This window comes from Corvus hawaiiensis, chromosome 16 (genome assembly GCF_020740725.1).
Source record: "Corvus hawaiiensis isolate bCorHaw1 chromosome 16, bCorHaw1.pri.cur, whole genome shotgun sequence".
NCBI classification, from domain to species: Eukaryota; Metazoa; Chordata; class Aves; order Passeriformes; family Corvidae; genus Corvus; species Corvus hawaiiensis.
In genome coordinates this window covers 1,064,438-1,089,781 of record NC_063228.1, presented here as the reverse complement: position 1 = coordinate 1,089,781, position 25,344 = coordinate 1,064,438, and the positions used below count along the sequence as shown (strand labels likewise).

General features: G+C 45.5%; 3 protein-coding genes across 4 annotated transcripts in view; all 3 read left to right on the top strand.

Moving 5' to 3' along the window:
* SMG1 (SMG1 nonsense mediated mRNA decay associated PI3K related kinase) overlaps positions 1 to 5,521 on the top strand; it is a 59,321-nt gene extending 53,800 nt beyond the window's left edge. For both annotated transcript variants that reach the window (XM_048320560.1, XM_048320559.1), the window contains 8 exons: positions 410 to 562; positions 896 to 1,075; positions 1,293 to 1,520; positions 1,945 to 2,156; positions 2,360 to 2,466; positions 3,175 to 3,354; positions 3,500 to 3,606; positions 4,268 to 5,521. In XM_048320560.1, coding sequence (XP_048176517.1) covers positions 410 to 562; positions 896 to 1,075; positions 1,293 to 1,520; positions 1,945 to 2,156; positions 2,360 to 2,466; positions 3,175 to 3,354; positions 3,500 to 3,606; positions 4,268 to 4,345 — 1,245 coding nt within the window. In that variant the 3' untranslated portion in view covers positions 4,346 to 5,521. The remainder of the gene's footprint in view (positions 1 to 409; positions 563 to 895; positions 1,076 to 1,292; positions 1,521 to 1,944; positions 2,157 to 2,359; positions 2,467 to 3,174; positions 3,355 to 3,499; positions 3,607 to 4,267) is intronic.
* A 5,212-nt stretch (positions 5,522 to 10,733) lies between these two features.
* On the top strand, positions 10,734 to 17,187 carry ARL6IP1 (ADP ribosylation factor like GTPase 6 interacting protein 1). Its single transcript, XM_048321232.1, has 6 exons — positions 10,734 to 10,819; positions 12,320 to 12,453; positions 14,075 to 14,194; positions 15,040 to 15,157; positions 15,803 to 15,887; positions 16,113 to 17,187. The coding sequence occupies exons 1-6, from the start codon at positions 10,784 to 10,786 to the stop codon at positions 16,229 to 16,231; spliced, it is 612 nt and encodes a 203-aa protein (XP_048177189.1). The 5' UTR covers positions 10,734 to 10,783; the 3' UTR covers positions 16,232 to 17,187.
* A 734-nt stretch (positions 17,188 to 17,921) lies between these two features.
* Positions 17,922 to 22,284, top strand: RPS15A (ribosomal protein S15a). The gene is made up of 5 exons (XM_048321300.1): positions 17,922 to 17,979; positions 19,074 to 19,211; positions 19,366 to 19,445; positions 20,885 to 20,970; positions 22,149 to 22,284. Exons 2-5 carry the CDS (start codon positions 19,079 to 19,081, stop codon positions 22,240 to 22,242), a joined length of 393 nt encoding a protein of 130 aa, XP_048177257.1. The 5' UTR covers positions 17,922 to 17,979; positions 19,074 to 19,078; the 3' UTR covers positions 22,243 to 22,284.
* Positions 22,285 to 25,344: the final 3,060 nt, after the last annotated feature.

Genomic DNA, 25,344 nt, shown 5'->3' with positions numbered 1-25,344 from the left:
TTGTTTATTAAATACTGCTTAGCTTCCTGAATTTTAATTCCCTTTTTTAGTTGTGAAGGTACTGTCTATAATAATTTCTTGAATTATTTGCGAAACAGTGGAGGACTCCTATGATGTTATATAATTCTTAGTCTAGAAATCTGATTACTTTTGCTTTTTTTTGGTGAGTTAAAATTTAGGCAGGTAGACTTTCTATAACAATCAAATCCAGTTGTGATGTGTACTGGAAATAAACTTTTAAACAGCATAAACTAACCTTTGCCAATCATGAGTACCACTGTATTTTACATATATGGGTGTAAGAATGTGTCTGCGTGTGTTACATGTGCATAATTTATTTAAAGTCAGGCTTAGAATGGTGTATAGCAGTATGAATTATCTGTATGGGTTTTTTTCTTCCCCAATGCAGGAGAAACTAGCAGCACTTGAAGCAAGTATTGAGCAGCGTTTAAAATGGGCAGGAGGTGCTAATCCTGCACTGGCCCCAGTCTTGCAAGATTTTGATGCCACTATAGCTGAAAGAAGAAACCTTGTACTGAAAGAAAGTCAAAGAGCAAGTCAGGTACTGCAGATAAGTACAGTACTCTTGACTCCATAAGTGTGTTCACTCTTCATTTCCTGCTCAAGGTTTATGTAGAAGATATTTTTCTGCTCTGCATCTACAGAGCAAATACAGATAACCAAACCCTTCTGGGAATCCCACTGGAAAGCAATAGGAATAATCTTTGTGAGAATTGCTGCAGGGTTGGATGACCCTGGGATGATACTGCTCCTGTAACTGAGCAGTAGCTGTGTGTTTAAAATTCTCACTTCAAAGGACATGAAAATAAATGCTGTTTGTCTAATAGACAGTTGAAATGGAATAATTTTTCTCACTCTTGCTTCGATTTTTCAGGTCACTTTCCTTTGCAGTAATATCATTCATTTTGAAAGCTTACGTACAAGAACAGCAGAAGCCTTAAATCTTGATGCTGCATTGTTTGAACTCCTCAAACGCTGCCAACAAATGTGCTCCTTTGCATCCCAGTTCAACAGCTCCGTGTCTGACCTGGAGCTTCGCCTGCTGCAGAGAGTGGTAAGCAAAGGGCACAGCAGAACACAAAACGGTTCAGAATCGCTGCAGGGAGTTCTCAGTTCTGTCTTCCATTCCCAGTTAGTGTTATGTACACCTTCAGATGGAGTGTGGCTACAGAGTTTATGCTGTCAGCTGCTAAGCACTTGGCAGTGCTGTCTATACAGGAAGTGAATTTTATCTCAGGGTACAGATAAAGAAATGTTTCTGTTATTTTTAGGGCACTGGTCTTGAACATCCTATTGGCAGCTCTGAATGGCTTCACTCAGCTCACAAGCAGTTGACCCAGGAGATATCTACACAGAGAACAGTACAAACAGAAAGAGAACAGCAAATAGAAACAGTTTGTGAAACAATTCAGAATCTGGTGGATAGTATTAAAACTGTGCTCACGGGTCATAACAGACAACTTGGAGATGTCAAACATCTACTGAAAGCTATGGCAAAGGTACTCCTGAAACATCCTTAAATTTATTCTTCAAGCCCATGTTAATACAGTTAAAGAAAAATAACAGTTGTAGCTTTGTGCTTTGTAAAGTATCTAGAAACAGTAAAATGTGCTTATGCGTATGGAGTTCAAGGCATAACGTTCATGTTTAGGAATTCAGAGAGCTTTCTAGCATTAGTCTTAGCAGGCTTTGGTTGAACTGAACTTTTTATCTCTCTTGACAGTTTATTATAAACACTGTGTTTATAAGTCCTCTAGGTTCTTAATCGGTAAAAAAATTTATCATTTTAAAATTTATTTTCTTGATATGTAACTTCTGAAAATTCAAATGAGAAACTGAGGGGCTGAAAGGGCTCAGAAATGCTCAACTTCATTCTCTTAGCCAAAATATAGCAGTTGACCTTTTTGCCCATCTTGGTTACAGGATGAAGAAGCGGCTTTGGCAGATGGTGAAGATGTTCCCTATGACAATAGTGTTAGGCAGTTCCTGGGCGAATATAAATCGTGGCAAGATAATATTCAGACAGTTCTGTTTACATTAGTTCAGGTTATGGGTCAAGTCCGCAGTCAGGAACATGTTGAAATGCTGCAGGAAATAACTCCCACCTTGAAAGAACTAAAAACACAGAGCCAAAGGTAAGAAAGTTACCTCGTCTCAGGTGAGAAAAGGCATTTTGCATAACTCCTTTCATGTAGCAGGAACACATCACGGGGTACATACTTGATGATTGTCTTAGAACTCAGAAATATCTTTGCAAAATTTGAATTAATTTAATTTTTGAGTTTTCAGTAAGTCACGTAGTTGTATGAATATTTATCAACTCCATTATGTTTCCCAGTGTCTACAATAATCTGGTGGGGTTTGCATCACCCTTAGTCACGGATACAGCAAATGAATGCTCCAGCCCAACTTCAGCTGCTACATATCAGCCAACCTTTGCTGCAGGTAATACTTGCAAAAGTACAAACATGAAACCACCAGGAAATTATGTTGGAGAGGGGACCATAGCTCTTAATGAATTTTGAAATGCAGACAATTTCTGTAAGATTATAAAAGCCTATAAAATTCAAGTAATTCATCATACAGTGACTGCTTGAGCATAGCCTTTGAGGTCTGTGTTCACCCCACAACACCCAAAATACACAGAAAGCATTGTCACATGTATCAACTGAACTGTGATTTCTGTTGAAATTAGTATTAAAATTTATGGTGACTTAGGAATTAATCTGGAAACCCTACAAAAGCATTCATGTCTGCAAAGTTTTCATTACTTTAAAAGCATGAATAACATTTCTCAGGAGAAATCCTTTCCATTTAAAGGATTACTCTGCTGTCAATATTTGGACTAGGGTGCAGGTTTATAATTTCTAGCAAGAACAAGAATTGCCTTTCATAACTGTCCTATGAATGATAGAGGTTGAGAGGCAATAAAAATTTGCTTAATATAAATAAATTCTTAGCGGTGGAATAACACTTCTTGTTTACGAAGTGAAAGAAATTAGAAAATAGATTGAAAATCGGTGCAGAATTTAAAATGCATTTGTTCTGAAAAACTGATAGGTCTATTTGATATGCATTTAATTGTGCTTTTTCTTGCCTCTATAATATGCTATTATTTTGGAGACTTTAAGCACTTTTAAACTTTCTTTACAGCTGTGCGTAGCAATACAGGGCAGAAAACTCAGCCAGAGGTGATGTCACAGAATGCAAGAAAGCTAATTCAGAAAAATCTTGCAACATCAGCAGATACTCCTCCAAACACAGTCCCAGGAACTGGCAAAAGTGTTGCTTGTAGTCCTAAAAAGACAGCCAGGGACCCTAAAACAGGAAAAGGTAAATACAAACCTTAAAAAAAAAAAAAACAAAAAACAAAAGAAAAAACACAACAACTAGAAAAAAACAACAGCCCAAAAAAAATATCTCAGTGGGTTTCTGTGTGGGAATGTCAAGTTGAATTAACTTCATTTTGTACCTGTAGCCGTGCAGGAGAGGAATTCCTACGCAGTTAGCGTGTGGAAGCGGGTCAAAGCCAAGTTAGAGGGCCGAGATGTGGATCCCAACAGGAGAATGTCTGTGGCTGAACAGGTGAGTTCAAAGTAAAGTGCCAGTACTGGTCCTTGCATTGAATACATGGTAATTAGCAGGTGTGTATGCTGAAGTGGGCCTTCAGGACTGAAACCCTGTTGTGAATGGGGGTTCCTTTGGAGGTGTGAGCTATTCTAGTGCAAATCAGGGTTGCTGCTGCCTTGTATTGCTGCATTCTTTTCTTATTTTTTGCTAGCATAATCTTTTGTTTTTCACATGGGAGGTTTATGTAAAACCACGAATTAGATAAAACTGCCTTTTGTCTGTCAGTAAGCTAACATTTGTTCCACAGCTGCTGATAGCCAGGGAGAACACGAGATCTGTACAGCTGCCCAAGGGCCAGAACTTGCCTGTGTTCACTAACATAACACAACCACTCCTGTCTCTGGGCAACAGAGTCAGGGGACACACTCGTCCCCATCTATTTGAGAATGTTGTGGCTGCTTTCAAGATAGGGGCTGTGAATGAGATGATGTGTGATCTTTTTTTGCGGTACAGCTTCCTGTTTCTTGTGTGGACTGCACAAAGTTATGTCTACAGTTATCTTAGATTTTTTCAGTGAAATATTTGCAGGTGACATTCAACAGTAAATTCTAAGATCACTTAAAACACTTTTAAAATTCTAGCTTATTTTTAATTCCTTGTTTGACCTTTTTAATAGGTTGACTTTGTGATTAAGGAAGCAACTAATCTAGATAACTTGGCTCAGCTGTATGAAGGTTGGACTGCCTGGGTATGAGTAGGGAGACAGCAGATCAGTCTGGTTCAGCGAGGTCAGACATCCACCAGAATCAACTCGGCCTCAGGCATCCGTAGCCGCACCACAGTCGGTGGTGATGCATACTGGGGCTTAATCTGAGGAAACCTAGGAAATCTCGGTGCACTGGGAAGTGAATCCTGCAGGATGATAGCTGCACTCAGGGATAAGCTAAACACAATGGTCTGCAACCCCCACGGTCAAGGGTGAACGCTCACCGCTTGAGCAACACGGTTTGTCTTTCTGCTGCGGAAGAACTGCAAACGTGTCTGGGGGTCAGCTGCAGAAAGAAATCAGGATGCTACAAACCGCAGAGTGATTTGGAACTCAATTCCACCTGACCCTGTGAACAATTCAGGAAACACCGAACCCTGTTCAAAGAAAAACAGAAAAATGGGGCCATGAAGAAATCACAGCAAGGGCAGATTTGATGCATTCAGATTCTTGTTCCTCTTGTTACGTGGCAGCAGTGCTGGTTGAGTTGACCAGTTAGTACGGGAAAAGGCTACAAAATGTAAACTTCAGAAATGGACTGAAAGCAAAGAGCTGTACATCAGATACATGCTGCATTGGAAGAACTTCTGAGATAGAAGAAAAAGCCTTTGTTCTCTTCTCCCTTTCCTCTTTCCTTTCACTCCTCCCTCCCAGCCTCTCCTTGCATACACCCCTCTTGGCTTATTCTTGTAGGTTAGGCGTACTTCCAATATACTTTTTATTTCAATCCTTCTGCTTCACAGTTTAGTCAAATTAACGACTTAAATTCTGTTTGGTAAACAATTTTTCCAAAAACACTGAAAATATAGAACATCAATGATAACTTATGAGTTGGATGGTCAAATGCAAAATGTAATTTTGGTTATTTTAAAGTCATTTTTGTGATTCTATTATGTACAGTTTCTCAAAATTGTCACTGTGCATTTAAAAGTAATGATTCCTACAGGCATTTGATTTAATGTGCACTTCCCTCTGCTTGCAGTGTACACTTTTTTGTAATTCAAATTGTCCCTCCAATCTCATTCTACTGTGATTGCTGTAGTTTCTTTCGTACGACGTAGCTAATCCAATGTAATCTTTACCTTTTTAAAAACCAGGATAGAGTATCTAGTAGAGTTTTACATTGTTGATGACAGATAAACAATAAAGTGATGTTCTGGTGGAGGTAGAGTGATATGCTTTTTACTTCATTTTCCTAATCCTTTTAGTTCACACTTGTAAATTCTAGTGCTTCACTTCACAGAGGTATACATATAATCCAAGAAATGAAGGACTCTCAAATTTTTGTTCAACTCGATCTGTAAAGATTTCTGCAAAGTAGTTTTCCTTTGCCATATTTCTTCTATAGATGGTTGTTCAGTAATGCATCCATAGGGAATCTTCCAAGGTTTTTTTTAATCAGTTCTCAAAGTGTGATTATGGTCAGAAAAGTCTCTCTAAAAATGGCATCATCTTACTTAGATCAAGGTCCTGCTTGTCTGCTGGTTGTCTAAAAGACTTCTTGCTTCATTTTTTAAGTGGGACACCTTTAGGAAAAGGCAACTTCTTTTCTCAGAGCAAATAAACCCCACAGAATTCAGTTACAGCTGCAGAATTGCAAAGGTGCTGATAGCTGAAGCAGAAATGCACCCCGGCGGTCTGAACCCAGATGAATTTGTGCAGCTCTGTATAAAAACTTTCTCTTTTGTAAACTTGGTGAATTCATTATGCACAGTTGCTGAAAAATGTGGGAAGATCCTTAATGCCATTTTAGTCACTTTTCAGAGTAAAACCACACTTTCAATACAGCATTTTTTTCTGTCAAAATCCAAGTATTAAAAGATTGGAACCAAGCCCACTACTGGCATAAAATTAATTTAATTGAAAGGGTTTGCAGCAGTTCATCTGAGTAGGAAGCTTGGCTGGTGGTTTTTGGATAATGCCAGGCAAACTTCTGTTCCTTTCAGTATTTGCACTATGCTGACTGCTCTGCCTCCGCAGTAGGTCTTAGAATTCACTTTCTCCTCTGTTGCCAATTTTTTGTGGACATGCACTTTGAAGTGTAAGAGTTTTCAACAGTCATATGGCCTTCCTTGCACTCTGATTGCCTGATTACCTCTAGGGAAGTCACAGGCTTTGCATCTAACAGTACCCGTGCAAACGCATTCCGCTGCCCCTGCTTCTGGCCCTCTGCCATGCGCGGCGCAGGAAGAGCTGTTGGAATGTTGCAGTGAAGAACATTCATATGCAGAACAAGACACTTGACACTGTTGGTCCTTTTCATTTTTCTCCAGTTAAAATAACCTTATGAACAATCTGTTGGAGAAGTGTAGTGACAGGAGTGTGTTGTACCTGCTGTTTTGTTTCTTGGAAGCTGGGGGGAAGGGAGGGGTAATGCACTCACCTGTGGCTCATGTATTATACCTCTGCCATCCAGAAATGAAACACTTGTGTGGAGATGGGTTCTTACTGCGTAATTTAATAAAGTTTTGAAAAATAAAAATGAATATGTATTTTTAATTTCCTTGCACGCAAAACTGTGTGGTTGTGAATATTACAGGGAAGAGTAAAGTGCCTGATACAAACAAATACAAACCAAACCCCAAATTAGAGACTTCAATTTGCACAGCTAATGCAGAGGAGACTGCTCAGATGTGCAGCAGTTAGTGGGACTCTCACTGTCGACTTGTGTGCTGACACATTTTTCTTGGAAATGGTGACAGCATGGGAGGTTGGTACAGTCTTGGTGAAACCTGAAATTCAGATTCTGCGTACACACCCTGCATACTAAATAAGACTGCATTAGTTACATTCTCTTAAAAGATGTTTCTTACAAAGACATAAGGGTATTTCCTTTATTTTCAGTAAAACTGGTGTTTACTTTTCTCTGCAGTGAGGCACACCTCAAATAATGCAAGTCTAGAGTCACTTCTCTAAATACATACAAACCAGCTGAAGCTACAGCGTTCAAACACTTCAACTGATGGCAACTTTTTGTTGGCTGCTTACCTGCAGTAAATGTTAACCAAGTAGTTTTTCAGAGCCGAATTCGCATATGTTCAGCAGTTTTGTTACCCCCTCACAATTCTGTAGGCTCGTGGTTGAGATGCTCTTGACCCTTTGAAAATGGAGCTTCTAGTTTGCCTCCCTGCCTTCTCCCCTTGTGTAAAGGCAGGATGTGAACATGGCTCTGCCAAATGGGTTGCTGGGATGTGCTAAACTGGAGTCATTAGTGGTGTCCTAGATTATTTTGGTAGGATAATGGTACTGTCAATACAACAGATTGAAAATGTAGCAGATCTATAAAGTTAACAGAAATTAGTTTTGTACTTTGTAGGGACTTCATGGTCTGGTTTTGCTTTGCAACAATTAGTTTTGCCCTCAAGGATTAGCCTGTTTAAATAGTAATGATTTGTCTAATTTTTCAAGTGCCTGTAAAAGACTCAAGTCCCCTTTATAAATTGGGCATAAATCAGAGAGAAGGAACTAGTTTTCTGAGAAAAGATGAGTGCAGTCTCTATAAAAGCATTGGTGACAGTCAGTGCTGTCTACTCTCTGGTAAACTGATCAAATGGTAATTTCCCTGTTAACGGCTTTGGGGTATCTGTAGGAGAAACACCATATAAACATATTCCTTCAGAAATAGCAGAGAGTTGGAGAAGTTAAAGCTCTGTTTTTCTAAGTGCTGTAGTCTTTAAGGTTAATTTATTTCAATTACTCATCAGTATGTTCTGTGCCTGGTACATTAGCTATTCTGGTTTAGTACACTCAAGTACTTCAAAGGCCTTTTTTTTTCTTTTGAGTTTATGCATTAAAGAATTTGACTGGGGAAAAAAGTTTGAGATGACACCTGCCATCTGTGTGTTTGTTAACATGGCCCCAAATTATAAAATACATTTTTTCCTTTAGTGGAAAAGTTATGAGTATACTGTTAATATTTTAGCGAAAGAATTTCATTGAAATTACAGATATTATCTACAACTACTGCTGTGTACATAAATGCATAGCTGATTAGAGCAATTCTGCCATTCATCAGGCTAATTTTTTATTAATAGCATAACAAATGTGTGTTAGGTATGCTGAAAGGGTGGAGGCTCGATATGTAGACTTTGTGTGTCTGTTCTAAGTGCATAGAGCAATTACATTGCCCCTTTTAAAAGTGCTTTGAAGCCAGCTTGGGCATCTAATTTTCTGTGTATCTGCTAAGAGAGAATCTTGGTGCAGGTAGAATCGATGCCATTGCAGCATGGTCTGTGCCATGCACTGAGGCAAGCAAAGCAGTTGGGTGCAGGTGAGGCACAGGAGGGGGCCTGAGCTGCTGCTCATCCTCTGCCTCCTACAGCAGGGATGAGATTTTAACAGTGGGATTTCTAAAGACACGTACATGTAGGCACAGAGTTTTTAATTTTTTGTGGTGCCTCACAGGGCCTGGCTGCTCAGCGAGGGAGGAGTGGGCGGGTGGCAGGGCCCTGCCCCGTCCTGTGCTCCGCAGTGCAATGGTCCCTCTGGCATTGCTGGGTTTGAGGGCACCCAGCAGTGCTCACCTGTCCCTCTGCCCCTCTGAGTTATGGAGCAGCACCTAACAGGAGGGAAAGGCACCTCTGCGGGAGAAAAGCTGCAAGGGTGCCTGATTTGGGAGCTAGTGTTTGAAAAACCGGCTGGAGGATGGTGAATGGGACAGGCTGGAGATACTTTTTTCCATTGGTAAGTGCTTGGGGTTTTTGTGGTGAGAATCATATAAATGGATGAAACCAGGAGCTGGCTGATGGTATCAGATAGACAGAGCAGTGCTGCTGCAGGGCACTGTAAATATCCCCAGGCACTGTAATGCATCATAGGATCACAGAATGCCGAGGGGTTGGAATGGACCTTAAACACCATCTAGTCCCAACCCTCCTGCTAAGGGCAGGGACATTTCCCAGGGTTAAACCTCCCTGGGCAAACCTGTTCTCACCACCCTCAGTAAAGAATTTCCTCCTAATATTATCCCAAATTTCTCCTCTTTCAGTTTGTACCCATTACTCCTTGTCCTGTCACTACAGTCCCTCTCCTTGTAGGTCCCCTTCAGACACTGGAAGGTTGCTATGAGGTCATGCTTCTGTATGGCTGCATACTCTTAAAAGACTAATAAAATTACTGCTGCCATCACTTCCTTGTGAAATCACCTTTTGTGTGAGCTTTGCTGTGGTAAAATTACAGATATTGAGAGTGAACTCCACAAAATATTACCCGAAAATACTGTTAGCTTTTACCAGCATGTGGATGAATTTGAAAGTTACTCAGTATAGAATCTGTTCTTTACATTCTAGAGTAGTGAGAAGCACCCTGTGAAAGACAAAACCAGGACGGACATATGTTTGCTTTTACAGTGTCCTTCTCAGTACTTCTCTCTTTTTTTGTCTCCATCAAGCTGGTGCCAGAGCAGTTTTGGTGCCCGAGATGTTTTCTTTGCTCTCATTTATAGCCTTGTGTTGCATCCTGGGCACAGTGATTAAGCTCATTAGCACACGTGCCTAAAGCAGTTAGAAAGCTGAGTCAGAAACAATATTTATATCCCAGTGCCTTTCACCTGTGTTTATTCCCATGCTGCCACAAGTTCTGAAGGAAATAAAACACGTTGCTGGGCTTTGATGTTAGCGACAGAATTTGCCCTGTGCTGGGCCCTGACGAGGCCACACCTCGGGTGTTGTGTCCAGCTTCGGGCCCCTCATTCCGAACGGACACTGAGGGGCTGGAGCAAGTGCAGGACAGGGCAGGGGAGCTGGGCAGGGCAGTGGAGCTGGGCAGGGCCGGAGCCCCGGTGTGGGGAGCAGCAGCTGCGGGACCGGGGCTTTGTCGGGAGGAGAGGGAGCTCGGGGGGACCCCAGCAGCGACAGGAGGCCGGAGCCGGGTGCGGGTCGGGCTCTGCTCCCGGGAAACGAGTGACAGGACAAGGGGACATAGCCTCACACTGCACCAGGGGAGGTTTAGATTGGACATTAGGAAGAATTTCTGCAGAGAAAGAGTGATTAGACATTGGAACGGGCGGCCCAGGGGGGTGGTACAGTCACCGTCCCTGGAAGTGTTTTAAGGAAAGATTCGACGTGTGTCCCTCAGTGCCATGGCGCAGTTGACAAAGCGCTGTTCGGTCGCAGGCTGCACTTGGAGATCTTCTCCAACCCAGCTCACGGTGTGACGTTCTGGCCAGGCCGCCCTCCGTGCCCCGGTGCCGGGAGCCGCCCCTCCCTCACGGCGCGGGCCCGGCCCCGCCTCAGCCGCACTGCGGCGCGCCAGGGGGCGCGCGCACGCCGCGCGCCGTTCGAACCGCAGCAGCCAACCGGCGGCCGGCGCGGCGCCGGGGCTGGCCAATCACAGTGCCCGGGCGGCCCGCGGAGGCTATAAAAGGAGGCGGCGCGGCGTGGCGGGGGAGGGCGTGGCCGGCGGGCGGCGGTGCGGGAGCGGCGCAAGATGGCGGAGGGGGACAACAACAGCGCCTACCAGCTGGTGAGGGCGGGCAGGGGCCGGGCGGGGGCTGGCGGCCGCTCGGGCCTGCCGGGGGAGCTGGGCCTGCCCCGCCGTGCCCCGCCGTGCCCCGCCGTGCCCGCAGCGGTGGCTGGCGAGGGCCGCCTCGGCCCCGCGCTGTGTGACGCGGTTTGGCTCCCGCGGGGCTCGCTGTGGGCTCGGCGGGGCCACGCGCGGGGCGGCCGCTGCGGGCCCGGGGCGCGGGGTCGGCGGCTGCGCTGCTGCTCGCGGGCCGGAGCCCCCAGGAGCGCTTGGCGTTACCCCGAATGCGTCTGTCTGTCTGTCTGTGTCAGTCTGTGTCTGTGTGTGAAGCCGCAGCGATACGGGACAGCGGCAGGCTCTGGGTGATCAGCTTAACTAAATGTGCCAAAGTAGGCTTGAATAGTTAACTAAACACAAGGAGATATATATATAGTTATGCCTGAACTGGTAAGCGGCTGCCGTGGGAAATGGGGAAATCGCTTTAAAAGCTTGTGTAGGGGCAGAGGCTGGTTGAGCGCTGCGGTGCTGCACACCCAGGCTGAGCTCGGGGAGCAGCCCCGGGAGCTCAGAGCTTGGAGCGAAGCTCCAGAGTTCGCGGAAAGTCCACGGAACGGTATTGTCCTTGTTATTGTGGTGGTGTCGGAGTTCTAATTGGAATTAAGTGTAGCACATAGCTGAGAGTGAAACGTGTCTTCAAGACGTGCGTGTCTTCATGACTTTTCACTTCTTACTGCTTGGGCAGCAGTCGGTTCTGTTCACGGTTACCTGAGTTTTGTAATCTCTGAGATGCCATATCCCACTGCGGGGGGAGACTGTTAAGCTCTGTTAAATGTGGAACACCTCAGGTGAACTGCTTAACAAGCTGATGGCAGCACAGGTGGGGCCTCCTTACAGGAGAGTGTAGGGAGGAATATAGGAATCACATAGCAAGTGGAATTTAAAGGCTGTCTTGGGCAGCTTGTGGGAAAACTTGCTTTGCAGGCCAAATGTGATCAGTTGGGTAACTTTACTGTGGATTCTGAGTCTTTATCCATCTTCCTCATAATAAGAAATTGGCATTGGACAGCAGCTAGAAAGCTTCAGTTTACTGTGGTAGAGTTGTCTTGGAAAATACATTTATTTTAAAATAGTTCTCATGTTACAGTTTTCCAGATGTTGACACTGAAAACTTGAGAGGCTTTAGCTAGGCTTTAGAACCTAACTTGCTACTAATATGGGGGGATGGGGTACGGTAAAATGGGAGATTGGGGAAAACACCTTGGCACAATCTGGGAGGAGGTGTTGTTTGGCCTATACATGCTGCTAGGATCTTGACTGTTTTAAAGTATCACTGCTACAATGTCACAACTTAGTACAAAACTCACAATATTATTACTAATTTAATTACTCAGGTTGGTGACTGAGATCTTTAATTACTGCACTGGGTTTTTTTTAGCAACTTCAGTGTGAATTAATTTGATACTCTGGTTGGTAAAGGAGTTTTCTTCTCTCTTTGTGTAGGCTGGTGAAACTGCAAGCTTGGAAGAGCAGTTGCAAGGATGGGGAGAAGTGATCTTGATGACCGATAAAGTTCTTCGCTGGGAGCGAGCCTGGTTTCCTCTGGCACTGATGAGTGTTGTTTCCTTCTCTTTCCTGTAAGTACCTTCTGGAGGGAGCCTGGAACATCATTGCATCTTCGTGGCTGGTACCAAACCTATTAAGAAAGTCAGTAGGATATCTAGAGAAGTCTCATAGAAAGGCTTTTACTCCAGGTTCTGTTTCTTAAAGCATGTGAACTTTGTTGGAAATTGAAAACAGGAAGTAACACGAGTCACATCCTGCTCAGAGTGCTTTCTGCAAAAGCTGTATGCCAGCAGTAGTTGCTGGGATTTTTACTGTGCTCAGCTGAATGTTCTTCCGTGGTGCATTCATGTTCTGCCCTCATTCTTTGTACCCTGCTTCTTAGTCAGGTCTCATGATCTCCCTTGGTTTTCCCCCTCCACACCAATGGCTGTATCATTATGGAAAGCCTGTTTCCATAGGGCGAAACACCCTATTCTGCATCGTTGCTGTGGTGTTTAGGATAGGTTCAGGTTTTTTTGCACAACTCAGGTTTTTTTACATTCTCTATTATGTCTTTTGAGGAAGGGGAAAAAGGAAGACTGCGGGTAACTTCCAGTCAGCAGGGTGAGAGGATGTTGTCTGTCTGATTGGAGGTGCTGGAGGCACGTGGACGTGCCTTTATGTAACATGGTAGTCAAGATGACCTGACCTGCCTTGCACAGACAGCAGTTCATGCCAGCTCTGCAGTTTTGCAGTTGTATCTGTTCCTGCAGTAAGGAGAAGAGTTACAAAAATAAATGTTGAACCAGGTGAGGCAGGGATGATTGGTCTTTTGGCTAATATAAATGTTATGGTCTTCAGGGGAAGTGATGAGAATGGAGGTCAAATGACACTGAAAGGTAACTTTTAAAATAAGTAATTGTGTGAAGTTGAGGGTATTCTGTTGTAAATTCTGTGATTATAGCAGGAAAGATTTTGTGCTGAATAATACTTTGTGAAAATGCAGAACTGCTTCAGGTTCTGAATTCATCAGAATGACCTCAAACATCCAGCACAGTAGCACTGTGCAGATGTACAGAACACCTGGCCCTGCTGTGGACTGGGTCCTTTCTTTGCTTTTACTGTTTCAGTGTTCAGGAAGTTCTGTGAAGTACAGTTGAGAGCACAGGGCCCAGCTGGGTGTTATCAGACTCTTAGGAGACGAGCTGGTTCTTATCCAGTTGTCCTTCTGTGTTTGAGTGATGGCAAACTGAATATGGAAAATGCAGCACTGTCCTAAGTGGAGATTGAAGGCCTTTTGTCCAGAACAGGTTTGGCTGGCTCTCCCAGGAGAGACAGAGCAAATGACAGCCTCTAGTGGATCTGAGTTCTGTGACTTGAACAACAAAATTAGAGCTTTTACTCTGCCTGGTTATTTCATGTGTTCCCTCACTCATCCTCATCCCTCAATCAGTGTTAAGTTCACTGTGTGCCAATTTCTGACAGAATAATAACGATGAATTTTTACTTCTACTGAACTTTGTACCTGATTTGCTTGTAGCATATTCTTATCTGGTATATTAAGAGAAAAATATATTTTTTGTAATTTTGTGTGATGTTAGGCAAGAGAGTAGGTCTACTATTGGAAGTTCTGAGCCAGACTGAAGTAGTGACCAAGCATGTCTAGTGTTTAGTGGTTTGAGCATTCAGAAATAATTCCTCTTCTTTCTGCAGGATGATCTACTATTTGGACCCATCAGTTCTCTCAGGTGTCTCCTGTTTCGTTATGTTCCTCTGTCTGGCTGATTACCTGGTTCCTGCTCTTGCTCCTCGAATCTTTGGCTCTAATAAGTGGTGAGGAAAGCTTCAATTAAAACAGTTTCTTGAGTGTAAATATGATCTTTATCAAAATAGATATCTGATTTGCAGATATCAAATGGTTACTTTGTAGAGTTACTGTAGTGGGAAATCAGCAATCTCTTTAATACAGCAAGTGAGGACAGTGGCAAGGTGTTCTTCATTCTTTTTCTGGAAGATGCTACAATATACCTTTAGTGTTCCTTTTCTTCTGGAAAAGTAAGATTTTTTGAAGAAGTAGGCACATCCTGTACTCTCCATTAAGCATGCTAGTTAGTTCTGCTAAACTAGATTTTAGTAATTAATGGATAATAGATACGAGGAAGTAAAATTATGTAGAAGAGTATTGATTGTATGTTTGGAAAGAGGCAGCAATAAATGTGATGAAGGGAGAGAGTAATGCAAAGAGTATGAATGTGATTGTGATTAAAACAGGTCTGAAAAAGGGCAAGGCTTGTATAAGAGCAGTAACTTGAAGAAGAACCTAATTTGAACTAAATTTTGAGTTAAAGGTGAATTTTTAAGATGACTAGTGGACAAATGTTCTTATGTAGATATGATTACTTGTGTGTATCACACTGGTATCAGATTAAGATCAGTAGTCTTTGGTTTGAATGTGGTTGCTCTTTGGGAGGCAGTTTAATGGAGTCAGCATACAGGAAGATTACCTGGGCACTTCCCTTGCAGTGCTCAATTGGAGGTATCAAACCAAGCAAAGCAAATGCCAGGATAAGCACTGGATACATTTTTACTGCTAGAAAAAAGCCATGAGAGATTTTTTAAGATTTTAAATTAAACCTTGAATTCTTATTTCTGTATTTTTTCCCTCCCTCTGATAAAAGGACCACGGAACAGCAGCAAAGGTTTCATGAGATCTGCAGCAACCTGGTGAAATCTCGTCGCCGGATTGTTGGCTGGTGGAAGCGTCTCTTCACTCTGAAGGAAGAAAAGCCTAAAATGGTATTGAGTTCTAGGAATTAATCTCTTTTGTCTTAAGATTTTGTTTGATTTAGCTTTGTCTGAAGTGTTTTAGCACTGAATGAACTGATGTTCCAAACCAAGACCTGGCAGTTCTGGCTGTGACTTGGTACTGGTCACACGTTTATTCAGACCTGGAGTGGCAAGGTACAAGACTTAAAAACTTGCAGTCCTGTGCAGTTTAGGAGCATACCCGTGATAATAAGATAAAGGAACACTGAATTTCTCTGGATAGGTAAATTTTTGGAAACAGGCTGTTTCCAGTGTGCATAAACTGTCCAAAGCAGTGTATCTCTAGTAGTGTGTCAGCTGGTACATGAGCTACTGAGCCACTGTCCCCAAGCCAGCTTTGGGTGCAGTGTGTGGGGATGGCACGGTCTGGCACTAAGGGATATCTGTGCAAAAAAGAGTGAGCACCCTGTCCAGCTGATGGTCTGAAAATAAGTGAGAATGTACAGCTACAGGTAATCCTGTAATCTCAATTTTAACACACGTGTGCATAGGTATCAGGTGTGGAAGAGCCAGAAAGCTTCGAGTTAGTTTTAAATGTTGAAGTAGTGCCAAATACTGAAGGGAAGGGAGAATCCCCAACGAGTTTGTGGTAACTCTTCCCTTTTCACTTTTTAGTACTTCATGACCATGCTCTTCACTCTTGCTGTGGTTGCCTGGATTGGACAGCAAGTTCACAATCTCTTTCTGACCTATCTTATTGGTAAGTGTGAGCATGCAAAAAACAAGGAACTTTTTTGTTAGCTGCCTGAAATGGATTGAGACTGGTAGCAGCCATTTCTGATTAAGTGTGGTGGGGTGTTTTTGTTGCAGGGTTATGTTTTTCTCTTTTCAAGCAGTTGATGGGTTTTAAGAGAAGCAAAGAACTGCGGAGTGATAGAAGCTTGTTAATGGAGTATTAATTCTTTTTTTTCTTTCTCCTCTCTAGTGAGTTTCTTGTTGCTGTTTCCTGGACTAAACCAACATGGGATCATCACAAAGTACATTGGAATGGCGAAAAGGGAGATCAACAAACTTCTCAAGCACAAGGAAAAGAAGAATGAATGAAGACTTAACTGCTGTTCACTCTAGTAAAAGGTTTTCTTGGGAACAGTGTTGAGAATTAATGTATAATTAAGACAATAGAAGTTGTATTGCTCACTGACTTTTTTTTTTTTAATTGGCTCCCTGATGAAGTGAAAAAGTCACTCCAGCAACTGCTGTGGGTTTGTCTCTTGCTGTGCTGAGTAGGGTTCTGCAGCCTGGAGCTGGTCCTGTCTGAAAGATCCTCTCCTTTGGTGTATGGAGCTTGTTCAGTGTCTCATCAAACTGAGAGACCCTGTGCATAACTGTCCCAACAGCAGAGCTGTAATGCCTGATGGTATTTCTGTTACTGTTAGTTTTGCTGATCACTGATTGCGGCTGCAGCAAGTGTGAAAGGCATTTCTGAAGGTTGATGCTTTTTGGAGGCTTGTTACTACTGATCCTGGTGGCAGGAGGACAATTAGCTGAGTGAGAATGGCCATAGCTGAGGGTCCACATCCAAAATGGGGGCAGAAGTGGTTCCATTGTCTCACTGAATCTGTTTGCTTCTGTTGGCTGCATGTACCTGAGAATGTGTTGAGTAGGGGTCCAGAATATATAAATTTGTAGTTCAGTTATTTAGCTGTAGTGTAAACTCATTGCACTGAGACTGTAGAAAATGAGTGGAGGTGTGTGTAACCTTAACAGCTGATTGTTCTGGAAACTGCTGTTGTCGTGGAGCCCTGTAGCACATCTGGTTTTATGAATGTTTGTCTGCCTGTATACAAAATCACTCTGAATATGCTGAGTTTGACTCTGTAAATAAGCCTGAATTGTTTGTGCTTTTCTATGACCTCTCCCTCCTTTTTTAAAACTGAACTTTTTTTCTTTAAAAAGCTAAAACCTGTGTTAATGTTTTAAAAGATTACTGTTTTAAAGTGAACTCTCTTCAGTGTCCATTGTAACTGTTGAATAGGTAAATACAGACTAAAGAGAAACTACTTGAAGCCTTGCTCTTTGTGAATGTACAGAAAAAGGCATCAATGCATTTTTCAGTCAAGAAGGAGATCTGGGAAGGGTTGGGGAGGTGCTGAGCTGAGCTGGCACTGCCGGGAGGTGGGAGAGATCCTGGATGTGTGAACCAAGCCGTGACAGGGCTCGGTGTCCCGGAGCTGTATTACACACGGACACGGGGTTAGGTGCCGCACACCGGCCGTGTTCCGCCCTGGGGCTGGCTCGGGGGCCGGACACAGCCCCGGAGCTGTATTACACACGGACACAGGGTTAGGTGCCGCACACCGGCCGTGTTCCGCCCTGGGGCTGGCTCGGGGGCCGGACACAGCCCCGGAGCTGTATTACACACGGACACAGGGTTAGGTGCCGCACACCGGCCGTGTTCCGCCCTGGGGCTGGCTCTGGGGCCGGACACAGCCCCGGAGCTGTATTACACACGGACACGGGGTTAGGTGCCGCACACCGGCCGTGTTCCGCCCTGAGGCTGGCTCTGGGGCCGGACACAGCCCGTCCGTCAGCCGGCCTTTGCTGGCCGCAGCCCCGCGCCCGGCCCGGTGTCGCTTTTTGTCCCTCGCGTGCCGCCATACCCGCCCGCGCGGAGCGTCCCCGTTCCTATGGAAACCGGGAGGCGCTGTCGCTCCGGAAGTGCGGCGCGCGGCTTCGGCCAATGGGGAGAGCCAGGCTTGAGCCGCGAAGTCTCGCGATACCTCTCGCCGGCCGCTGGCCCTCCCATCACCCCGCGCGGCCCGGGCTCTTCCTTTTCCGCCATCGCGCTCTCGGTGAGTGGCGCTGGGGCCGCGGCCGCGCCGCATCCGCCCCGTCCCGGCGCCATCCGCCCTCCGCGCCCGTCCCGCCCGCGCCGCCGGGGGCGGCGGGCACCGCCCCACCCGCCTGGCCCGGTTTGAGCCGCCGGCACCGGCCGTGGCGCCGTCCGGAGCCCCCGGAATGCGGGGTGGGGGGCGGCACCCTCCCGCCCGTGGCCCCGCGATGCGCGGCGGGAAGCCGGGGCGGCGGCCGGGCCCGGCCCGGAGCTCTGGGCAGCTGGGCTGAGCAGGGCGCGGGGGAACCGCCGAGCTTGGCGACTGTAGGGCGTGCGGATCGTGCGGCGGGGCCGCGGAGGAGGTGGCGGAGCGCGGGCAGCGGGCGCGGTCAGGGCCCGGAGAGGGGCGGCCCCGGCGCGGGGCGCTGGCGGCTTTGCCCGGGGCGGGAATTGGCCCGCGGGGGGTGGTATCGCAGTGGTGAAAGTCCGCGTGGGCTGCAGGACCTGCCTCAGTGACCGGGGCACGGACACCTTTGTGGACGGTTCTGGCAGCGCCCGGGCTGTGTCAGAGCGGCGGCAGTGCCGGGGCATCCCTGCCGTGCCGGGGTGCTCCGAGGCTCCTTTCGCGAGCATGTGAGAGCTGCTGCCGGGTTTCCTTTCCGAAGTGCTGTGTTTGTGCATCCTGCAGGTTTTTTGCAGATCAGTGAGCCGAGCAGCATCTGTTGATTTAATATCACATAGGATCTAGTTATTGCACAGGGTTGATAGTATGGAGTTGTGTTTTAGTTGGGTTATAAGGCCAAACTGATTTACCTGGAGAGGTGTCACGCTGCTGACATGGTGTCTGGACGGTGGTTTTGAAATTGTGTGTGTGCTTTGATAAAGCAAAGTTTAACTGTGTCAGATTTCCTGACGTGTTGTGGTAGTGGTGATGCTTGATCACAGCTGAGCGTGTGACTTGGCTCACTTATTTAGCTTGGGAGTGCTTTTTAAGGTTTAATGCAACTTTCTGTCAGCCTTGGATCTTTTAGATCTAAAATTAGCGTTAAGAGAAGCTCTGCTCAGTATTTGCGTGCCGAAGAGCCGGCGCGCTCACTGCTGCCCTTCCTGCAGGCACCATGGTGCGGATGAACGTTCTGGCCGATGCTCTCAAAAGCATCAACAATGCAGAGAAACGTGGGAAACGCCAGGTGCTCATCCGGCCGTGCTCCAAAGTGATCGTCCGCTTCCTGACCGTGATGATGAAGCACGGTAAGTCCTGGCCGTGCTCCCCCCGTGGCCGGGGGTGCTGCTGTGGTAAAAGAAGTAAATCGAGGGGTTTGAAGGAGTTTGGTGCAACATAGTTAATTAGTTGTGTTATTGTAGCTAAGTGTTAGCTGTTTGTCTGTGTGCTGGTCTCCTGCAGGTTACATCGGTGAATTCGAGATAATTGATGATCACAGAGCTGGGAAGATTGTTGTCAACCTCACAGGCAGACTCAACAAGGTAGGATTTGTCTTCCTGAATTCAGTTCTCTAAGGAGGTGTTTAAAGGAGAACTGTTTTTTTATTCTATGTTTGTCTGCCCCATTTCTGAAAGAACTGCTTGTGAAGAAGGCGGTATTTGTTGAATCTGTGTCAATAAGAGTAGCATGAATGTTGTCAGTTAAAAGGCTGGTTAATTTGTCTAGTTTCATAACGATCTGGGTCACTCATTACATTTCTTTTAAACTCTGAATATGTAAGACACGCTTTCAGGGAAGTCTGCTTGCAAGTGCTGTGTGTTTCTCTCTCTTCAAAGGCTTTCTGGCTACCTAGTGCTTTCTCAATTTCTTTGATGTTTAAGCTATCTGGAAGACTTGTCTTAAGAGATAGGAGCTGAGTTGGTTTCCAGTTGATGTTTGATACCTGCAGATGTGGAGAAGACAAACCTTTCTCCTGCTGCCAGGTGGGCTTTGCTTGCAGTGAGGGAAAGTTGAATGTTACATTAATGGTGCTTGTTAAGTTCCTGGGGCATATGAGGCATTTCATGTGTGTTTTGGAAGTTTTTAAATGTTTATGTCTCAAACTACTGAGCTGTGTAGTTCTGTAGTGGCTTGCTGTGCATCATTGTTCACAGTTAAGCTCTTCAAGTGAGAGTTGGCTCTTCAGTAAAGAAATAAAAAAATTACTTGGTCAGAATATATAGGGGGCTGTCTCCATGATGAATAAATAATTGCATCTGAAAATTGTGTGAGTGTATAAGGCAGATAATCCTGACACTCCCAAATTCCTGTAGCAATTACAGTGTTATGTGTCTGTAATAAGAGTAATGCAGGTCAGATTTGAGGGTAGTGTTCCTTGAACTCTTTCAGGATGATTTTGCAATGGATCTTCCAGGCTGCAGCTGGGTATAATGTTTCTCTCAGTCATTGCAATAAGGGAACAGTTGTTTAGTTCACAAAAGTGTGCATAGTGCAGGAAGGTGTGCTGCTGGTTTGGTGTTGGATAGTTGTTATGATAATTGGAGCCAGTGAGGTAATGAGGTGGTGGTCTCAGTCAGTAACTAATTACCTTGAAAATCCCAATAACTTCTATGCATGTTAATTTCTTCCTGGTTAAAATCCACATGGTTTTTTGTTTTCTAACTATGTATGATGGTTAGAGGTGGAATATCCCTGAGCAATCCCAGGAATTCTGCTGATGTTACAGCGTGCTTTTGTGCTTCCCCAGGTGTGGGCATTACTTGGGTGGTGTAGCTTCAGCAGCAGCTTAAGGCTGTTGAGGTGAGGAGGAGGGGGCGAGGCTGAGGAAGTAACGGGTGAGGAGCTGCTTGGGGTGGGGGCCCCGGGTGGGAGTGCAGAGAGTGTGTAACAGCATTGGTAAAGTCCTTCAGGCAGGGAGCTGGGATCACAAATGTGCAACTCCATAAAGTTGTTCAGTTTGTAATGGAATCCTCTTTTACAGTGTGGTGTAATCAGTCCCAGATTTGATGTGCAGCTGAAGGATTTGGAAAAGTGGCAGAACAACCTGCTGCCTTCCCGTCAGTTTGGGTGAGTATGGGGAAGGGTCGAGTGTGTGTTGTGTGTAAAAATGTTACACTCACAGACTGCCTGAGTTAGACTCACCTTGCACCTTTCCTCTGATCAGCCTGGAGTTAAATTCCAGTCTTAAAATTCCATCCTCCATATAATGTCCCTTTTAACCAGTTTTAAAGGGGCACTGCTAAGCAAGGTCTGTTTCTGCTTGGCTTTGGTAAAATCCTTGTTTTACCATTTCACAGTTTAATGGAAAATTGGACTTTTCTCACACTTGTTTTGGTTTTATAAATGGCCATTTTTAAATGGAGGAGGAGTTATGTAAGTTACCCAGTCAGTGGAAGCAGATTGTACAACTTGAATTCATATGTCATGATTGTGTGCAGATTAATCAGATGTGAAGTGATGAGGGACTTGGAGCCTTGTTGAACAAACGTCCCCAACACAGGAAATCTTATTATTATGCAGTGTATCCTCACAAAGTGTATGGAATCAAGCGCAGTAAATCCCAGTGCAGCAGGATGGCAGAGCTAGAAGAGTCTCCAGAGCCTCAGCCAGTCTGTCCCATCAAAGGAAGGATTAACAGTTCTGTGCTGTTTCTGTTCTTAAAGCTCCAGCAGTAACTCCTGCTTCAGCTGTCCCTGTGTAGCTACTCTGTGTGTTGTCAGAGGGAGTTTTAGAGTATTTATAGAGTGGTGGGACAGGAGGTTCTCAGACATGAAGCTGTGTGGGTGGGGTGTGTTGGTAATGCAGATGTTGGCATTAGCAGTGGCAGCTGCTGCCCATGCAGCTCCTCCCCTGCACCAGGCAGTGTTCAGCACTGAGGGAGCTGTCTGCCACCGTGGCACCTCTGCCTGCACTGGGGAGCAGCATCTGTGGAGCATAGAAGTGGACTTGGTGTAGAAACCTTAGAGTTCCTGCTGCTGCAGCAGCTGGACAGAGACTGCCCAGCAGGAATATGCGAGGAAAGAGGCAAATAGTTGGAGAGCAGAAGGCTGTCGCTGCTCTGTGTGTGCTGCAGAGCTGTGCTCGTGAGAGGAGCTGCTTTTGCGCTGTTGATAATCCAATCTCACTGCCTTGGGCCCGTTCTTACAGGAACAGGCCTTGCTGTTGTAACACAGATGAAATTGGTGCTGTCAGCTCTGCGCTGGCCTGGAACAGAGATGAACTGAACATTTGCTCTCTCTTGGCAGGTACATTGTACTGACAACCTCAGCTGGCATCATGGACCATGAGGAGGCGAGACGAAAACACACAGGAGGCAAAATCCTGGGATTCTTTTTCTAAAACTTGTAAAAAAAGAGGATACTAATAAATTGTTCTAATGGACTCTGGTGTTTCCAGTCGGTATTTTTATGACTTCGAGCACTGCCTGTGATAGTGCTTGTAACAGCTCTTCAGCAGTGCTCAAGTTCCAGCTTCTCTTCAGATGATGTTTGGGTTCCACACCATCCCTGGTCACAGTTCTGTTTCTGTTAATGATACGAGGTACTTCTGATAGTTACCCCTGGAGTGGCAGTTTGGGGTCACTGTACAAGAGAGCCTCAGCAGGGGAGCTCTAATGCTAAACTAATGCTAATCCCAGCTGTCCTGCATGGGGTCACCTCGCAGGTGTTCTGCACATGTGTCTCCACAGTTATCTGTGTGTGATTCTGGAGTTTCACCTTTTAGCTCAATAACAGAAGATGCCTTGCCAGAAGGTATTTCCTGTTTATGGTTAAAAAAGTTGTGGGATGTGGGATTCTGGAATAATTTAAGATGGTTGAAGTTTGATTTCAGATCATGAACTTGTTCCACATCATACAGTGTAAGGAGTAACTGAGGTTGGGAGGTGAGTAATTCTTTTCCTTCAAATTTCTACTTCGAAAGTGTTTTGAAGCACCAGAATTTTGGGTAGAGTAGTTGCCGTATAGCTGTTTTGTATGTTGGCACAAAGAAACAACTGTTTGGGGTTTCGTTTTTAGAGTGAGGATGTGAGGTGGTCAGAACCTACAGATAGGGAGTATTTAGTATTGAATGAGCTGGTGTTTGCTTCAGAGACATGACAGCACAGTGTACTTGATGCAGAGAAATCGAATGTATTTCAAGGCACTACCTGGAGCAGTCCAGTGTGAGTTGGTAGAGGATCAGGGATTGCTGATTGCACTGTCCTCCAGGAGCAGCTGGAGATGCCCTGCCTTACTTCACTTTGTTTGGAGTCCTATCTGGAAGGAGCCTACGGAAATGTAGCAAGCCCGTTTCGACACACTCTAAACCAGCTGGTGAATTTGTGGTTCTGATACAACAGTTGGAAACCAAGCTTTCCTTCTTGGTGATGCATCCCCATGCCCACTGTGTACAGTTGCTTGAACTGGAAGTGCCTTGAAGGTGATACTTTATCACAAACCTTTTCCCAGAGCCTTGGCGTGGAAGCGACTCCTGAGGCACCAGCGGTGAACTCTGTAACCTCTCTCGGTTCAGTCTGTTATTCCTTAGGGAGAAAAGGAGAAGGTGATGCTGGTGAGCAAACGGCTTTGCACTGGACAGACAAATGCAGTGTCGCCTGATGCGGTGGAGGGCCAGCAGAGCTCTGAAAGTGCTGGCAGGAAATGTGCTGGCACCAGCGTCCTGGCTTGAGCCTGGCTGAGAGGAGCAGGGGCACAGTCTAAAGCTGGTTTATGTGCTCTGTCACAGCTGGGATGGTTAAGGTCACAAAGTGTGTGTGGATGGGAGACAGCATCAAAACATTCACACCACTGCTCAGTGCGACTGGAAACAAATTGCTTAGCTGAAGATCGTGTACCCTGAATTAGAGTGGTTACAAAGTTTTAACCCCTATTTTGTTGCCAAATCAAGCTATTTAATGTCAGGTGGGGTTTTTCCTATCCTTAATGCATATTCTGCAGTACCACCTGACACCTGAGGTTTTGTACTTCTTGCTCAGAGTAACCCCGTAGATAGTATCAAGATTGCGCTATTCCTTTTTTATAAAGTCTTGATTTTATCAAGTCTACAATAGACACGTTTCTTACACCTAATGGAAGAAGGTCAGTGACACTTTTAAGGCTTCCTTTAGGTTAATTTACAATGGCAAGTTTCCTGCTAGTTTGGCAGTTGTGTTTCAACTCAGTTTTACACAGGACATGCATGGTAATTTTTCTGACCCAGTTTAGCTGTGTGTGTCCTTTACAGAGACTCCTGAGGTAACAATTTCTGATGTTCTCAGTTGACAGATCAGTTAGAAATCAGCTGTGAATTATTTCACAAGCCAGCCCAGCAACTTTTATAGAATTATTAAATGGAAATTAGAGCTCTGATGTAACAAGAGCGACTTGGAAAGGAAGCAGCAGCAGAAGCACCTTTTCCACAGTATATCTACAAATGTAACTGCACCCAGGCTTACCACATGTGGAAGCTGATGGGACTGATTTGAGTTCACGAGATCATCTCTGAGCTTGCACCTCGCTGGTGAGAGCTTTACTCCTCAGCTGCTGGTTGAGAGCCAAGAACTTTGGAAGGGGGGCTTGGGAGCTGACAGGAGAGATGATGACGTGCCCTGCACCACGACAGCTTTAAATGGGTTTGCAGGAGTTCTGACTCAGACAAGTTTAAAACCTGAAAGTGGTATTTTTTTTAACCTCAGTGATTTTTAGTGGGCTGAGGGCAGGTATATGCCTTGGGCAAGCAGTTTGTAGGTAAAAGCATTTTGGGTAAGCAAAGGATTGATAGGAGGTGAGAGGGAAAACGGCACAAAGCTGAAAGTGCAGCGTGGATTACAACAGGTGATAAGGGTCAAGTGTTAGTTCACAGAAGGGGTTTGGTACCTGTGGGGCAGAGGGAACATCCGTGGTGGAGGAGTCCCCTGTGGGACAGAGGCAGCTGACCTTCATGTGGGGAGAATGGCAGGGTGTGTGACCCCTGAGGAAGCCCCTGGCTTTGCCCCTGGTGCTGTCCTGGGTCCCCTGTGGTCCAACACCGGACTGGAAGCGATGGTGTCACCTCCGTGTCCTTTACAGCCCTCCGGACCCCCTCGCTCCGTGCCTGGCGCCGTGGGGCAGCCGCTCATGGGGAGCCCGTGCTGGAGCTGCACTGCCCGCGGCCCCTCCCTACGGCTCAGCTGGTCACGGGCAGGGGTCAGCAGTAGCAGTCCAGCCCCAGGCGCTAGAATGGGCTCAGAACTTAATTTAGTTGTGAAAATGAGCGAATTGGAAGTAGTTGGGAGAGGGTTGGTGACGCCCTTGCGAGGTACAGCCCGATCTCACCTGTGCGCTCAGATCAGCATTTCGCGGTGCCGCTGCTCCTGCTGCCACGGCTTAGGAAGAGGATGAAGGATGCTCGAACCAACTGCGTGCCGCGAATCCGGGGAAACTCCTGCTTGCTGGAGCAGGAGAAGGTGGCAACAGAGGGCAG

Coding starts and splice junctions, on each gene's coding strand:
- ARL6IP1 (XM_048321232.1), top strand. CDS start 10,784: ATGGCGGAGGGGGACAACAACAGCGCCTACCAGCTG. Junction 10,820..12,319: donor ACAACAGCGCCTACCAGCTG/GTGAGGGCGGGC, acceptor CTCTTTGTGTAG/GCTGGTGAAACTGCAAGCTT. Junction 12,454..14,074: donor GTTGTTTCCTTCTCTTTCCT/GTAAGTACCTTC, acceptor TTCTTTCTGCAG/GATGATCTACTATTTGGACC.
- RPS15A (XM_048321300.1), top strand. CDS start 19,079: ATGGTGCGGATGAACGTTCTGGCCGATGCTCTCAAAAGCATCAACAAT. Junction 19,212..19,365: donor GACCGTGATGATGAAGCACG/GTAAGTCCTGGC, acceptor GGTCTCCTGCAG/GTTACATCGGTGAATTCGAG. Junction 20,971..22,148: donor CTGCCTTCCCGTCAGTTTGG/GTGAGTATGGGG, acceptor CTCTCTTGGCAG/GTACATTGTACTGACAACCT.